This window comes from Rhinoderma darwinii, chromosome 1 (genome assembly GCF_050947455.1).
Source record: "Rhinoderma darwinii isolate aRhiDar2 chromosome 1, aRhiDar2.hap1, whole genome shotgun sequence".
Lineage (NCBI taxonomy): Eukaryota > Metazoa > Chordata > Amphibia > Anura > Rhinodermatidae > Rhinoderma > Rhinoderma darwinii.
Genome location: NC_134687.1, coordinates 585,625,618 through 585,642,360, shown reverse-complemented (window position 1 = coordinate 585,642,360; position 16,743 = coordinate 585,625,618). Strand labels below are relative to the sequence as shown.

Here is a 16,743-nt window from a genome sequence, read left to right as displayed (position 1 = left end):
TTACGATTATATATATAAGGTATAGAGCTTCTTAAATGCTTGCGTTATAGTGGGGGTGTTAATTATTTCTTCATTGTGTTCAGACCTCAAGGAGTAAATATAGGAGGAGGAACATCATCATAAAATTAGAGACTTTGTCTCTATGTGCAAAGTATTTATGTTGGCATGATAGATAAGCTTTAGCTGATGAGGCATTGAAAATATTTTTTTCATTCTGACTTAGTGTATTTAACTTAGATATGTCCATTTCTTTTAACAATTGTTTATGTAAAACTTCCATTTTACATGTTTGTGCTTGTTGGTTAGCTATATCAGCGTTCTGCAGTTTTTTCAGAAAGGAGTATAAGGTGATCAGTTCCCCTCAGACAAACTCCTTATGTGCTTCTCAGATCATTTGCAGGGGGAAGGAACCCGATAGGTTAATATAAAAAAAGCCTTCATTTTTTTTTTTCCAGTGAAGCTTTATGTTTCGAGTTACCCAATACACTATTGTGTATCTGGTAACATTTTCAGGACCCAAAACAAATGCTTTGAATCCTGTAAAAAATCTGATCCTGACTGAATGATAGAAACCATTTTATTTTTGCATCAGCTTGTTTTTCATATAAGGGGTCCTTGTTCACGTTGAATAATCTCTATAGACAAGAAAGGTCCCACAAGAATGTACTAGAGGGGAAGGGCAGTACTGGGACCCCCTGAAATAAGGTTTTATCATTGGGACACTGGCTGCCAAATTTTTATTTCTCCTGCAATGATGCTGCACCCATTTAAATCAATCTCCCCCTTATTACACTCATATGACATACCAGGTCATATGCAAAGAGATGGTCAAAACCAATCAATCCCCAATGACAAAATATATGTAAAACAAAGTTTGAAAGACACATTCTTGGATGGATAGTCCCTTTCTGCAAATGATCTAAGGCTCTTCGTTTCGTCATGGCTTCTGCTTATAATGGAACCCCCCCTAACTTACTGGACAGCTGAATATTAAGAGTATATAAAATTTGATGTCATCCCCGATGCCACTAGTGCATAGGGTGCCTGAATGCTACATGTGGCTTCTAAACCATTTGTAAAGAGGGACCACAAACTTAGGCCCCATGCACACGACCGTAGATTTCATCTGTAATCACGGACCCCATAATTTCTATGACCAACGGACACATTCTTGTATACTTACGGGAAGATGTCCGTGCTGTAGAAAGGATCCGCAAAAGATAGGACATGTTCTATTCTTCTGGACCGTGCCCCCATACTTTATATGGGAGCACGGCCCGCAAATGTGGGTATTTGTCTACGGCCGGCCGTGCCCGCAAGCACGGACTTTGATTACGGGCACGATCGTGTGCATGGGGCCTAAGAAATGGCCTTCACTGTGCAGCTGGGGACCACCGTCCAGTTGTGCTCAGGATCGCGTCAGCAACAGGCAATTGCAACCATCTCTCTGTGGGTCTTATTGGACACAGCCCACTACCACACAGTATTTACAACATAAAGAGATTTCCCTAACTGGGTCGCACAGTGAATGGATGATGGACCTCATAACAGTTATAATAGTTTGAAGTTATTGACTCAGGAGGAGGAAGGATCGGAACTATCCACCAGCATGAGACTTACACGGTATGGAGTGAGGGGCTACCTTACTCAGAAAAAGGCTCTAAAAGCCCAAACTTCTAATGTGATACAGTGATTGCTTGTCAAATTATACATAATATATTACTGGGGATGAATACAGATCCCCAATGTCCTACTGGTAAATAGTGATACAGAATAACTGTAGCACACACTCGCATCAGACACTCAATACTCGTTTGCCTCTCTCTCTAGCCTCCATCTCCTCCCCATCCTATATAAGCCCTCCTCTACAGGGACACAGAAGAAGATAGCCAGTGGGAATAAGGCTATGTTCCTATCTGCATCGTGGCTTCTGTTCATAGCGGAAGACACAACACAGTGCTCGATCCATCGCACGATGAATACCAGCGGTGCACGATGGACCCCATTGACTTACAATGGAGTATGTGGGATTCTGACGAGGTGCCCATTGTTTTGACGGAGCCTCTGATGCAGAAGTGAACATAGTCTAAAGACAACCTGAGATATGAGGAAGGAACAGACTGGACACTTGGACACACACATCAATGGGGGGTACACAGTGACAAAGCAGACAGAATATGTGACAATCGCAAAACAAGAGGCAGAACACACTGGGGGGAATATATTAAGAATAGTATTTCAAATGCAATTCTTAACCCCTTCATGATGTCCATACGGCTATATACGTTCTAACTGCAGATGCCCCTTGCAGTTAGCACATGTATAGATGTCAGCAGTCTAGAACGAGTTTAATGAGTGCAGTGCTGCTTCAGTGTCCCTGCAGACAGCAAACCCCCCCCCTTCCCCGCTGTAGTGCACAGTGACGTTAGTGGCTCTCTCTAGGAGCGGAATTGCCGGCCAACACTGTGGCCGGGGATTCCGCTACTGGAGAAGCCCCTGTTGTCACTATCCATATATGGACAATGACATCAGCGGCTCTCTCTAGGAGTGGAATCCCCGGTGTCAGATCGCTCTGTGTCGGGGATTCTGCTACTGGAGAAGCCCCTGGTGTCACTATCCATATATGGACAGTGAGGTCAGGGGCTACTCCTGGAGCGGAATCCCCGCTCTGGCAGAGTTAACCCTTGACGTCACTGTCCATATATGGACAGAGATATCAGAGGCTTCCTATAGGGGTGCAATCTTCGGCCAGAGGGATTCCGCTCCTACAGGGAGCTACAGTGGTGCTAATTACAGGAAGGGGGTGATATTTACTGGGGGTGGCGCTATCTGCAAAGGGGATATTGCTAAATACAGGGGGATGTTGCTATCTACAGGCGGTGGCGCTATTTACAAGGGGTGTGGTGCTATCTACAGGTGGGTGCTATATACAGGGGGTGTGGCACTATCTACATGGGTACTGTGGCATTATATTGGCACTATCTGCAGGGGACACTGTGGCGCTGTCTACATGGGCACTGTGTGTGGCACTAAGTGGACATTATCTACAGGGAGAACTGTGGCACTATGTGGCACTATTTACAGTGGGCACTGGCACTATTTATGTGGGCAATGTGGCACTATCTACAGTGTTATTGTGTCACTATCTACATGGGCACTGTGGTGTTTTCAGGGGGTTGGGACAAAAAGCCTTAATGAATAAAATTGCATCCATTTTTTTAACGTCCATGAAAAACGGATGGCAAATGCTGGTTAAAAATGGTCAGACGGCCGGGATATGGATTCAGATTTTGAGACATATTGATGCAAAACAGCCATGAAAAACTCATAGTTGACTCGTTGCTGACTGACATTTTTTTCACGGACATGTGTATATAGCCCTCTTCAGTCCCCCCCCCACAGCGATCCAGGGTGACGGAGAGAGAAGAGGACTAATTGTTACAGAGCTGTACAGTTTATGTATATGTGTATATATATATATATATATTTATATATATATATATATTTATATATATATAATATATATATATATATATATATATATATATATATATATATATATATATATATATATATATATATAAAATTACAAAAAAGTGTTTTTTCTTTCATTTTTAGTGATTTGTCTGCTCATAATAAAAATTAAAAACACTGAATTAATTAAACTAATCTAGAATATGAAAGCCTCATAAGTCTTGTAAAAATAGTTGTGATATTCAAAGCAGTTCCAAAGATATTATTGTTTAAAGAAGTGCATATCAAAAATGGAAAATTTGACCTGGACACAGGGGCATCAATGACCCTTGGTCACGAAAGGGTTAAACTAATTTACGTGGGTGGAAAATGTGGCAATTATATTTAGAGGTGCACACCTCTTAACAGATGTGGTGCATCTTTTGTTGTCCGTTTGACAGAAATGGACATTTACGCCTGCTATGACCAGGTGTAGATTTGCGCCATCACTTCTGCCAGCTTCTGATGTAAATTATGATAAGTTTGTCGTTCCTTCACAGGCCCCTCGTCCACTTTAGATAAAACCCACCCCTTCGTTCAACACTTTTTAGAAGTGTCGAGAAAAGTAAAAACTACAAACTTTAGCGCAACTATGGAGTGTGCCGAAATTTGTGGGATTGATATATTTCCCCTTTTATGCTCTCCCCTGTAACATCGTTTCCAGTTTTAATAGTACACAAAGAAATATACAGCACAAGAAATCACCTTTTGTCACCTATAGTTAATTGAGCATCCAATGCAAGATCGGCTATACATCTCTTCTCAGCTCCACAATCCATGGTGAAAGGAATCTATAAGATACAGGCATGCTAAAGAGTGAGCTGTATGACAATACTGATTAAAAGAGTGAAAACTGTTGGAGCCACAAACTATTATACTAGGGAATTGTAATATAAGCAATTAACTTATACAATATTATCCGATTTTGCCCAACTACAGATGTAGGCATCTTTAACTTGACTCTGATAACTTGCTGCAGCGTGATATCACGCAACAAAAGCCATTGAAAAGTCATTGAAAAAGTCAAGATAAGGGATCTAGCCATTGTTTATTTAAGGCGTTAAAAGTCAAGGTAAAGACGGTTACATCTGTACAACTAGAATTAAATCTTGATGCCCCCTGAATGATGCAGCAAATGTAATAGTGATGCATTGGACATTTGTAACTCAATGTATATCCTCCAACATTCAGAAATAAACAAGGTAACAATTTTAGAGTTTTTAGTATCTTAGTCTTCAAATAATACTCCCTTACAGTACATACATAGTGCCAAGTCTCTTTATATTATCGCCACCTCAAATGGCCCTGCGAAAACTCAATAAAAAAATACAAAAATGGTGCATGTCAGTGTGACTATTATTCCTTTACATTTCATTTGACTCAATTTAGTAGTGTAATCCAATAGTAAACCAATGACATACAACGAATCACATTCCTTGTGGATTATTTCCATAGTACATTAATTCTGCCGTAAATCAACAGTTACTTTACTTCTAATGCACACTTTCCATCAATTCCATACTACTATAACAATTCTATATTAAGCAGATGATATAATACAGCAACTCTATATCTTCAGTGATTTATCAGGTTTCATGTTCATAAATAACACAAATTATCTGAATAAAGCGATCAATTTATTACCAGGAGATCAACTCATTGATATGGTTCCTACAGATTATAGAAGATAATATACAGGACAGAATCTCGGTGGTGGTCAAGGGAGAACAAATTGCATCCAGTCATTCAGCCTTTGAAGACTCTTATTTGTAGTGTAACTATAGTAGGATGTATTGGATAACAGGTGGATCCTGCGTGTTACCCGCTGTCACTGAAGCTGTCAGTCCAGCCGGCCTGACGGATTCAGGTTTCAGCGCAAACTACAGCTTCTATGTATCCAGGATACATAGAAGCTGTATCTGAAAAAGTAAAAAATAATGTTATCGAAAACAAATTACAAAGTTGCAGTAAACACTAAAATACACTGTTTTAGTGGAAAGAAGAAGTCTTCATTACGTAGCCTTTAACATCAATGCTCACCCAACCAACATTTTTATAGATGAAATATATACCCTGATACTATATAGTCCTCAAATAAAGCTTATATGTTGTCACTAAAAGTGCCATATAGTCCCCAAATAATAGTGTCCTACAGTGCTCAAACAGCAATGCCTAACAGTACTGACAGAACATGTGCAAATAAAAGTGCCATGCAGCAGCCTAATAGCAGCACTATATCTTTCCATATAATATTGCAATACAGTGCCCAAATGACAGTGGCATCAAACACCTAAATAATAGTGCCATATAGTACCCAAATATTTAAGTTTAAAATATTTAATACAGAAGTGCCATATAACTTTGCTTATAATACCACCAGCCATGTAATAGATCCTGACACACATTATCAGACATTTGGCGTCTCCCAGACCAGTTATGATCAGTACTTTACCGTCTGAATTCAATACAATTAGGGTCAATAACATGGCAATGTAAAACGCTTGTAATAATGAAGCTTGCATTTGTATTTTTATCCTTATGAAATAAAAGAGGAAATAGAGAATCAATAAGGTTTAGGTCACACGTTGCAGAGAAAGTCCGCAGCATGATATGACTAAGGACCTTCATGTCTGAAATGAGTTAGTGGCTGCCAGGACGGACTCTTAGGGCGATTATCAAGCAGACAAGCGTTCACAGAACCCTCATTGCAGATAATTGCCCTGTGTAAACAGGGAGACACGCTGCCTCCATGATAATAATGGCTGGGGACGAGCGATCGGAGTAACGACCGCTCGTCCCCATCCATAGCTCCCCGGGACAGGAGCAAGCAAGCGCCGATCAACGATGTCTTGTTGATTGGTGCTCGCTGCACCGGCCGAATATCGCTAGGTGTAAAAGGTCCTTTATACTACAGCTGCAAAATAAATTCTACATCTTCAGGCACAAACCATATGTTGAAATATACTGTGCTGTCATGACAAAAAAAAAAATCTGAAAAATGGATTTGTTTATAGTAACATGGCCACTTATGATCAATGCTAAGAAAAAACATAATCCTGGATAACCTTTCTAAAATAAAGAGTTGTGCCAAATTGACTCGCTAAATTAAGATAGAAGGTATTTCTAAAAGACAAACTGCGCTGCTGCATGGACAGACTTAGCTTTACTACATCAGCATATAACTATTAGTATTAGTTGTACTTACATAGGCATTTATAATGTTTGGACGTTCTTGGCTCAGAACAGGGCCGTCCTCTGGATCCTTAAAATGAAACTCAACAGAAATATTGACAGAGTTTAAAAAGTCTGGCTTCTCCTATAATACAATACCAGAAAATGTTATTGGGATCATGTGTTGACATGTTAATAAAGAAATGGCTGATTGAACTTTTTTTGACAGAACAGAACAATGGACAGGTGAGGTTATGGAGATGAAAGGAACGCAAAAGCATTCAAATTTGCATGGCTCCTCCCACTATGCAAAAATTTGAAAAAACCCTCTGTGTTTGTAAACAAAATCATTGGCAATGTAGATCTTTGGTTTGTCTAGTTTATAAAATCCATTTTCAAGTACCCTATAAGGGAATTCTGAATTAATGGGGAAAGAAGACGGGGTAATCGAACACTTGCTGGCAGGTTCCCCCACAGATTACACGGATTACAGCATATTTCTGGGGCAATTTATCAGGGACCCTTTAAATAAAAAGGGAGAACTATAAAGTTTAGAAAACCCCTTTGAAGCCTCCGCAATTTGTACTTATAGCTATATTATTATTAATATATTACTTGCCGCCATATAGAAGTCATGGGTCACACATTCACCACTAAGTGTGATAAAGCCTTGTACAGTCCTTCCATTTGTTTCAGTGAAAAGACTCCGGGATAAAAATCGATGTGAATCCAGTGTAATTCTGTATTCCAAATCTGTGGATATAATTACAAATACTTTAAAACTCCACCACTAGTGCACTGTTCACACAAGCGTCTGCGTTTATAATTGAAGCCATAATCCTGTGTCGGATCCATCATCTGGTGGATCCAAGTGATCAACCTGGGACCTCATTGACAATGGGTTCCATTTGGTTTCTGTATTTTTTACTGCAAGTATCGCACTGCACACTGCACTATTCTTGACATAAAAAATACTGGAAAGCTTTCTAAAAAGCCTGATGGTGGTTTACAGCGCAAGCGTCTATAGAGCCTTACAAAACATTACAATTTTGTTCTTACCCTCTCAGACTTACCAAATTTTTGCTGTTTGTTAGTCCCGGATTTTATGATGATATTAAAACAGTATTTAGCAGAAATGCAGACAGTTTCCTTGTTGTTGATTTTGCATGTTTTATGTTCCATGTTGATGACATTCGGGTTAAATAAGGGTCTCACTTCCACCTCTGCAACATCCCGAGACCTGAAGAAACATTTTTTATTATGGCTGATTTCACACAAGAGTTGGGGAGATCCAGGCTCACTTTTTATTGCAACCGGGAATGAACCCTGAATGGGGGTATAGGTTAATTCGTGTCAGAGGGATCCAATACCCCTTCATTTTTCCCTTAAAAAAACGAATGGAAACATGTCCAAGGGAACACTGCAAAACTGATAGGAGAAAGGGAGGATAAATTCTTCTCTTTATAATTTTCAGAAATGGTTCCAGAAGAAAGAGAATCTTATTATGTGGTTTTGCAAAAAAAAGTCCAATGGAACCCAGGTTTCCTTTGTAGGACTCCTATTTCCCATAGACTTTGGTTTTAGTACTATGCTGGTTATAAGACTAGAGTAGGGGAGTTTCTCCAGTGATATATACATAAAATAAGTTTGAGAATAGCTAACTGTCCCCTGGTGTGATATTTCTGGGAAAAACTATACTCCTCAACATTGAAACTGTAACACAAAGAAGGCAAACTGTAAGGTTATGCAAATTGAGGAAGTAGCTGGTGTCTTTAAGATCTAGCTCCAATCTGTGGCATGTGGGAGAGGCATAAATGCCAGATTGAAAGCAATGTTTTTTTGCCATGTGAAACCTCAAAAATCAAGTGGTGTAGGATGATTGTGCGATGCCGCCTGTTTGTCACAAACTGAGAGACCTTAGTTTATCATTCCAGCAGATCGCTACGCGCCTAGACTGAGATGTCAGCATTGTTCAATGTTGCGTGTATGAACGGGAATGACAGCAAGAAGTGCGTGGAGGCAAACCTCTGGATTGTATGATTGGAAGAATGGTGCTTAGTGATACATTCTGTACTCTAAGTGGAATTGGATGAAATCCCTAGTGCGGCAACCAGTGTTGACACAAACCATCAGAAAGCGTTTGCAGGACATTGGGCTGCGAGCCAGACGTCCATCTACATGTGTTTCATTGACCACACGCCACTGCTCTCAAAGGCTATCATCGTGTACAGCAAGATGGCAATGGAGGCTAGAATGGTGGTCTATCCTTTTCAGCGATGAGTCCCACTTTTGGCTTGGACACAATTGTAGCCGGCGATTGGTCTGAACATCACGTGGCAATGTCATGAAGAGGCATTAACAAGGGAACATCACACTGGTCCTACACCTGGGATTATGGTGTGAGGCGGCATAATGTACGGCAGCCGGACCCCTCTAGTCTTCATTTTATGTACACTAACAGCTCAACGTTACATTGATTTGGTCGTGGAACCAGTGGTATGGACATTTCTCCAAAGTGTCCCAGAAGGCGTTTTTCAACAGGACAATGCCAGGCCGCATGTTGCTCGTGCTACTGTGAGCAGCCTGCATGGCCTAAACGTGCTACCATGGCCTGCAGCGTCCCTGGACTGGTCTCCCATCGAGCACATCTGGGACATCATTGGTTGACAATTGCAAAGGGATATGCCAGAAACCAATGTTGATGATTTGAATGCCCAAGTGCATTCAGCGTGGCATAACATTGCCCAGACAACCATTAATAACCTCATTGATAGCATGCCAAGGCGTGTAAGTGCGTGTATTTCTGTGTGTGGCGCTTATACTTGATACTGACTAAATCAAGATCTTTGGAATATTTTGTTTCCATTTTTTTTATCATTTATATATCATTAACATGTCTATCGGTCCTTGATTTACACAATTCTAAGACGTTTCCTTCTTGGTGTTGCAATTTCAATGTTGAGGAGTATATATTCAACCCTAGCTGCTCATCCTCCTCTCCCTATGGCAACATACTTGCTTAGCAGTGCCAACAGGAGAATGGAGCGCTTATCCGTAAAAATATTAATCAAAGCTGTATAATCATATCTTCTGCCACATATTAAAACATATATATATTGCTAGAGATACATTTTAAATCTTGAAGTCCCATGCCTTGCTGCTGGGAGTGTTTAGGAAGGAGGGGAGGGAACTGGGTGCTTGATTCCTTGTAGTCAATTGGCCCTTTTGCTCTCCTATTATTCTCGCCCCATTCCCCAGGGGTCTCACAATCTCCCTACGGAGCTTGACAGATTATCAGAATTGGACTCTATCTATTGAAAAATGTTTTAATACATACCAAAAAAGAGCTGCACCTCCTACTCCTCCAATTGTTACATCTGTTAGACCATCACCATTTAAGTCCATTTCACCATGTATGGACTGACCAAAGAACTTAACTTTCTTCCCATCCCCACCTGATGGTATGCGCTGTTCAGATTATAATAGAAATGTAAAATTAGTGAAACATAATAAAGAATATTTTTCCATGATCAGGTAAAAAAACTAAATAAAATCATATGGATTCATGTGCTTTCTATTTTACAACAAAAGCAAGCATCAGCACCAAGCAAATGTGGGCAGGCATCAGGGCCCACTGGGCTTAGATGGGACCCATGATGTTCTGGGCAAAGAAGTTGTATGCCAAAAATTGGCTAAGTAGGGGGCCCATGGTGACTCCATCTCCCAAGGGCCAACATGTTCTTGGAGCTGACCCCATTTGCATCTACAAAGACAGTGGGGCATATTTACTGATTTTATTTAAGATATAGACAGCATAAACTTAGAGCAGGCAGTCATAAGATGCGCCACATGTATCCCAGTGGTGCACGCTGTATGATAACTTTTTGTCTAAATTTATTTGCAGCAAAAAGAGGCGCAACTTAGTCCAGAATTCTGGTAAAACAACAGTAATAAATCTGCCCCATATTCTATGAAGGAACATGTTCTATGACTATAGAACCACTGGTGACATCTGATATCTGTAGGATACCTGGTGAAAGCGTGACTCCAAACAAACCCAAGGTTAAGCACTAGAAATAGCAGAGATGTGGGCCCCTGGGCAATAATGGTCATAAGGCCCTTACCAACCTTCATAGTTACAATACACTTGGTCATTACATTGGACATATACCTGAGCATAGTCTTTCTTTATAGATTTTCTAGTTCCATGATAAATATAAACAGCCCCTCTGTGATCTCCTTCTAATGGAGCTCCTATAGCCACATCATTGAATCCATCAAGGTTGAGATCCTTCACTGAAGCTATTGCTGTCCCAAAGCGAGCTCCACATGGCTCATTCTTAGCGTCATCATTACAAGTTTGGTTCAGAGGTTCCAAAGTCATTTCAAGTTTAAATGTTTTCTATGAACACAAAATATCTGTGTAATGTACGTGTATACATCTTCTCCATATTAACAACATACACAGCGATAAGTATGTTACAGTAAAACACAGTCCTTTATACAAATAGCATGAGTTATTGAGTTACTGTACATTGAAGCCCCTCAATTTCAACCACCTTAAAGGGATTCTCCACCTCGTCCTTTTTAGGTTCAATAATCTGGGCTAAATAATTTCTTAATTTATCTTTGCAGCATCCTTTTTGAAGAAAATGGTATTGTGATATTAACCTATTGCCAAGATAATATAACCAAAAAAACAACCCTTTGAATGGTGCTGTTCCCCACCAGTGTAGTACTTTTGTTGGTTTTTAGTGTTAGATGCCCAAGAATGACACTGAGGTTATTCAAGATGGAGAGAAATTTAATTTGTGATCATACAAGCGACCCGTTTTGGAGCCGTACCGGCTCCTTCCTCAGGCAACATCACAGGGATAAGTGAATGTGGGGAAGGTGCAGACATTTATTGCTGCGACAAGGATCGCCAGCCCCTGCAAATGCATGTGGGCTGCAGATCTGCTCTAAATCTTTGAGCACTTTTTATTACATTTTTTGGTAGAGCCAAGGTGACCAAAAAACAGCTATTTTGCCGTTTTAAATTCTTTCTTTTTCACGGCGTTCAGCGTGCGAGTTAAATAATGGTATATTGTAATAGTTCTGACTTCTACCGACGCAGCGATACCAATGTTATGTTTTTGTTTTTTTTTTAAATTACATTACTTTAGAGAAAAAATGTGAAAAGGGTTTTTTCGGACTTAAAATATTGATTTCATTTTTTTCACTAACAATAATTTACTTTTGTTTTTACACATTTTATTAGTCCCCCAGTAGATCACTGGTACAATATACTGCAGTACTAATGTATTGCAGTATATTTTCATTTTTACAGGCTTCTGTAAAAAGCGCGATCGCTGTTCCTGTCCGTCAGTCCTGGGTGTCAGCTCTAATACACAGCTGACACCCGCAGCGTATTGCGCGGGCTCAGCGTGTGAGCCCGTTCCATACATCATGCCCCACACCACGACATGCTATGTCGTGGTGAAAGAAGCGGTTAATGTGCAGCGGATGGTGCAGAGTGAAAATTTTAATTTTGCACTGATATGCCATTTTAGTGCACAATATGTTGTGCACAGTTTGTGCCACTGAAAAAAAATACCTCATAAAATATTAACCGGGTTCTCCCGGGTATGGCGATGCCATATTGGTGGACGTAAACTGCTGTATGGGCACGCTGTAGGGCTCAGAAGGGAGGGAGCGGCATTTGGCTTTTGGAGCGCAGCTTTAGCTTGGTAGTAGTTCTGTTTGGCATTTTGCTGGTATTTCAGTTTATAATGTGGGGGCATATGTAATCTGTGCGGAGTACATCAGGGCATAATAAGAGGGTATAATAATGGGGTAAATAAATAATAATCCGCATATGTGTGGCGGTGTCGCACTGATAAATGGTGCCCCATCTTATCCCGCTTTTGGAAAAACAATGCGTATTTCGCATGGCCATATTCTGAGAACCAGAACGTCTTTATTTTTTATTCACCGGAGCTGTGTGGGGGCTTATTTGTTGCGGGACAATCTGTGGTTTTCATTGGTACCATTTTGGGGTACATGCGATTTTTTGATCACTTTTTATTCAATTTTTTGTCAATCAAGGTGACCAAAAACCAGCAATTCCGACAATGTATTTTATTCTTTTTTTTACGGTGTTCACCCTGGGCTATAAATGACAATTTTACTTTATTCTGCAGGTTGATACGATTACGGCGATACCATATTTATATCTTTTTTTATGTTTTGCAGCGTTTGCGAAATAAAATCACTTATTTATAAAATAATTTCTTTTTTATGTCACCATATTCTGAGTGCCATAACTTTTTCATTTTTCATGTCAAAAAAGCTGTGTAAGGGCTTGTTTTTTGCGAGACGGGTTGTTGTTTTTATTGGTACCACTTTGGGGTACATGCAACTTTTTGATCACTTTTTATTGTATATTTTGGGAGGAGTGGTGACAAAAAAAATAGTGATTCTAGCATTGTTTTTTTAGTTATTTTTTTTGCAATGTTTACCGTGCGGGGAAAATAAAATTATAGTTTTATAGTTGGGGTCATTACGGACACGGTGATTCCAAATATGTGTACTTTTTTTAACGTGTTTATTTTTTTCATATAATAAAAGACTTATTATAGCAAAAAAAGCATTTCTTGTTTAGGTCACTTCTAACTTTTATTTTTACACTTTTTTAAAACATTTTTCTTATCTTTTTTTTACTTTTTTTACTTGTCCCACTAGGGGACATTTAGACTTGCAGCTCTAATCACTGCTAGAACACATTACACTACCTACTGTTAGGGATCTGCCAGGTACTTCATCTAGCTACACTCCTGGGATTAATCAATCCACACCTGAGGCCAGACCTGTTCGACTGACACCTTCTCCCACCAACCAGGGTGGCAGGCTCAGGAGTGGGAGAGCCTATCGCGGCCTGGTCTCTCGGAGTTAGCTCCGCCCCCTGCCCTTTATTACCTGCCCTGTGCTCTCCCTCAGTGCTTGTAATTCTTTTGGATTCCTGGCCCCACTGCTGCTTGCTCCAGCCTGCTTCTGCCGTGCTTCTGCCTTGCTGCAGTTCTGCTTGACCTGCTTTGCTTGCCCTGGCTTGCTTCTGTCTCCGTGTCCGCTCGGGTGTACTCACTTCGTCCTGGTCCTGACTGTTCGTTAGCCGCCCCGTTTCCTCGTGGCGTTCCGTGGCTACTGCCCCTTCCCTTGCGTGTTCCCTGTTTGTCTTCCTGTGCACTTAGCCAGCGTAGGGACCGCCGCCCAGTTGTACCTCGTCGCCTAGGGCGGGTCGTTGCAAGTAGGCAGGGACAGGGCGGTGGGTAGATTAGGGCTCACTTTCCCTTCACCTCCTTCCTGCTACTACATAATTACAAGCCCTTACCTAGTCTACCATTTCTCCTACGCTGACGCTATCATGGACCCCCTTGAGACCCTGACCCAGCAGATGCAGGGCCTCTCCCTACAGGTCCAGGCCCTGGCCCAAAGGGTCAATCAGGGTGACGCTGCTTTAGTAGTACCCCTCACCTCACCTCTAGAACCCGACCTCAAGTTACCTGACCGGTTTTCAGGGGACCGTAAGACGTTTCTCTCCTTCCGGGAGAGTTGCAGACTGTATTTCCGCCTAAAGCCCCACTCCTCAGGTTCCGAGAACCAGCGGGTGGGTATCATCATATCCCGACTCCAGGAAGGGCCCCAAGAGTGGGCCTTCTCCTTGGCTCCTGACGCCCCTGAACTTTCCTCTGTTGATCGTTTTTTCTCTGCCCTCGGACTCATTTACGACGAGACTGACAGGACTGCTTTAGCCGAGAGTCAGCTGGTGACCTTACGTCAGGGTAGAAGACCGGTTGAGGAATACTGTTCTGATTTTAGGAAGTGGTGCGTAGCTTCTCAGTGGAACGATCCGGCCCTAAGGTGCCAGTTTAGGTTAGGATTATCTGACGCCCTGAAGGATCTGCTGGTTAGCTACCCCTCGCCTGACTCCCTTGACCAGGTTATGGCCCTAGCAGTACGACTTGACCGACGTCTCAGGGAACGTCAGCTAGAACGCTTCAGTGTGCTCCCCTCTGACTTTTCTGCGATTCCCCCCGAGGTCCCGTCTCCTCGCCCCTCCACGGAGGACTCGGAGGTACCTATGCAACTCGGGGCCTCCATGTCCCCTCGACAACGTAGGGAGTTTCGCAGAATGAATGGTCTCTGCTTCTACTGTGTGGACGACAAGCATCTACTGAACACCTGTCCCAGGCGCAAGAATAAGAAGCCGGAAAACTTCCGCGCCTAAGTGATCATCGGGGAGGTCACTTGGGCGCACAGGTATTTCCCGTTAATGTGAAACGCAATAAAATTTTGCTTCCCTTTCAGGTCTCGTTTGCTGGCCGGTCTGCCACGGGCAGTGCTTTCGTGGATTCTGGCTCATCTGCTAATATCATGTCTGTGGAATTTGCTATGTCTCTAAAGATGCCTTGTATTGATTTACCTTATCCTATCCCTGTAGTAGGAATCGACTCAACACCCCTTGCTAATGGTTATTTTACTCAGCATACTCCTGTTTTTGAACTCCTGGTTGGCTCCATGCATTTGGAGCAGTGCTCTGTACTGGTGATGCAGGGATTATCGTCTGATCTGGTTTTAGGCCTTCCCTGGTTGCAGTTGCATAATCCCACATTTGATTGGAATACTGGGGATCTCACCAAATGGGGTAATGAATGTCTGATGTCATGTCTTTCTGTTAACTCTATTTCTCCCCGGGAGGAGGTAAACACACTTCCTGAGTTTGTTCAGGACTTCGCCGATGTGTTTTCTAAGGAGGCCTCCGAGGTGTTGCCCCCCCATAGAGATTACGATTGCGCTATCGATTTGGTGCCTGGTGCCAAGCTTCCTAAGGGTAGGATATTTAATCTTTCATGTCCTGAACGTGAAGCGATGAGGGTGTATATCCAAGAATGCCTGGCCAAGGGTTTCATTCGCCCCTCGACTTCTCCTGTAGGTGCTGGCTTCTTCTTCGTGGGGAAGAAGGATGGTGGTCTTAGGCCGTGCATTGATTATCGTAACCTGAATAAGGTCACCGTAAGGAACCAGTACCCACTTCCTTTGATTCCGGATCTTTTTAATCAGGTTCAGGGAGCCCAATGGTTTTCTAAGTTCGATCTACGGGGGGCATATAACCTTATCCGCATCAAAGAGGGGGATGAGTGGAAAACTGCGTTCAACACACCCGAGGGTCATTTCGAATACCTGGTCATGCCCTTTGGGTTGTGTAATGCCCCTGCTGTCTTCCAGAATTTTATTAATGAAATCCTGAGAGAGTACCTGGGTAATTTTCTTGTTGTGTACCTTGATGACATACTGGTGTTTTCCAAGGACTGGTCCTCCCACGTGGAGCATGTCAGGAAGGTGCTCCAGGTCCTTCGGGAGAATAATCTGTTTGCTAAGACTGAAAAATGTGTCTTTGGGGTACAGGAGATACCATTTTTAGGGCAAATCCTCACTCCTCATGAATTCCGCATGGACCCTGCCAAGGTTCAAGCTGTGGCGGAATGGGTCCAACCTGCCTCCCTTAAGGCGTTACAGTGTTTTTTAGGGTTCGCCAACTATTACAGGAGATTTATTGCCAACTTCTCGGTCGTCGCTAAGCCTCTTACGGACCTTACCCGCAAGGGTGCCGATGTCCTCCATTGGCCCCCTGAGGCCGTCCAGGCCTTTGAGACTCTCAAGAAGTGCTTTATCTCGGCCCCCGTGCTGATTCAGCCCAACCAAGAGGAGCCATTTATTGTGGAGGTTGACGCTTCCGAGGTGGGAGTGGGGGCCGTCCTGTCCCAGGGTACCAGCTCCCTCACCCATCTCCGCCCCTGTGCTTACTTCTCTAGGAAGTTTTCGCCAACGGAGAGTAACTATGATATTGGCAACCGCGAACTTCTAGCCATTAAATGGGCTTTTGAGGAGTGGCGGCACTTCCTGGAGGGGGCCAGACACCAGGTAACGGTCCTTACGGATCACAAGAATCTGGTTTTCCTAGAATCGGCCCGGAGGCTTAATCCTAGACAAGCTCGGTGGGCACTATTCTTTACCAGATTT

General features: G+C 42.3%; 1 protein-coding gene across 1 annotated transcript in view; it reads right to left on the bottom strand.

Moving 5' to 3' along the window:
* The window catches only part of ITGA1 (integrin subunit alpha 1), a gene marked incomplete at its 5' end in the record, with an annotated part of 230,603 nt that overhangs the window by 81,919 nt on the left and 131,941 nt on the right, over positions 1-16,743 (bottom strand). Inside the window, 6 exons of the mRNA XM_075854911.1 lie at positions 4,219-4,304; positions 6,719-6,829; positions 7,304-7,437; positions 7,758-7,924; positions 10,022-10,152; positions 10,856-11,086. Coding sequence (XP_075711026.1) covers positions 4,219-4,304; positions 6,719-6,829; positions 7,304-7,437; positions 7,758-7,924; positions 10,022-10,152; positions 10,856-11,086 — 860 coding nt within the window. The remainder of the gene's footprint in view (positions 1-4,218; positions 4,305-6,718; positions 6,830-7,303; positions 7,438-7,757; positions 7,925-10,021; positions 10,153-10,855; positions 11,087-16,743) is intronic.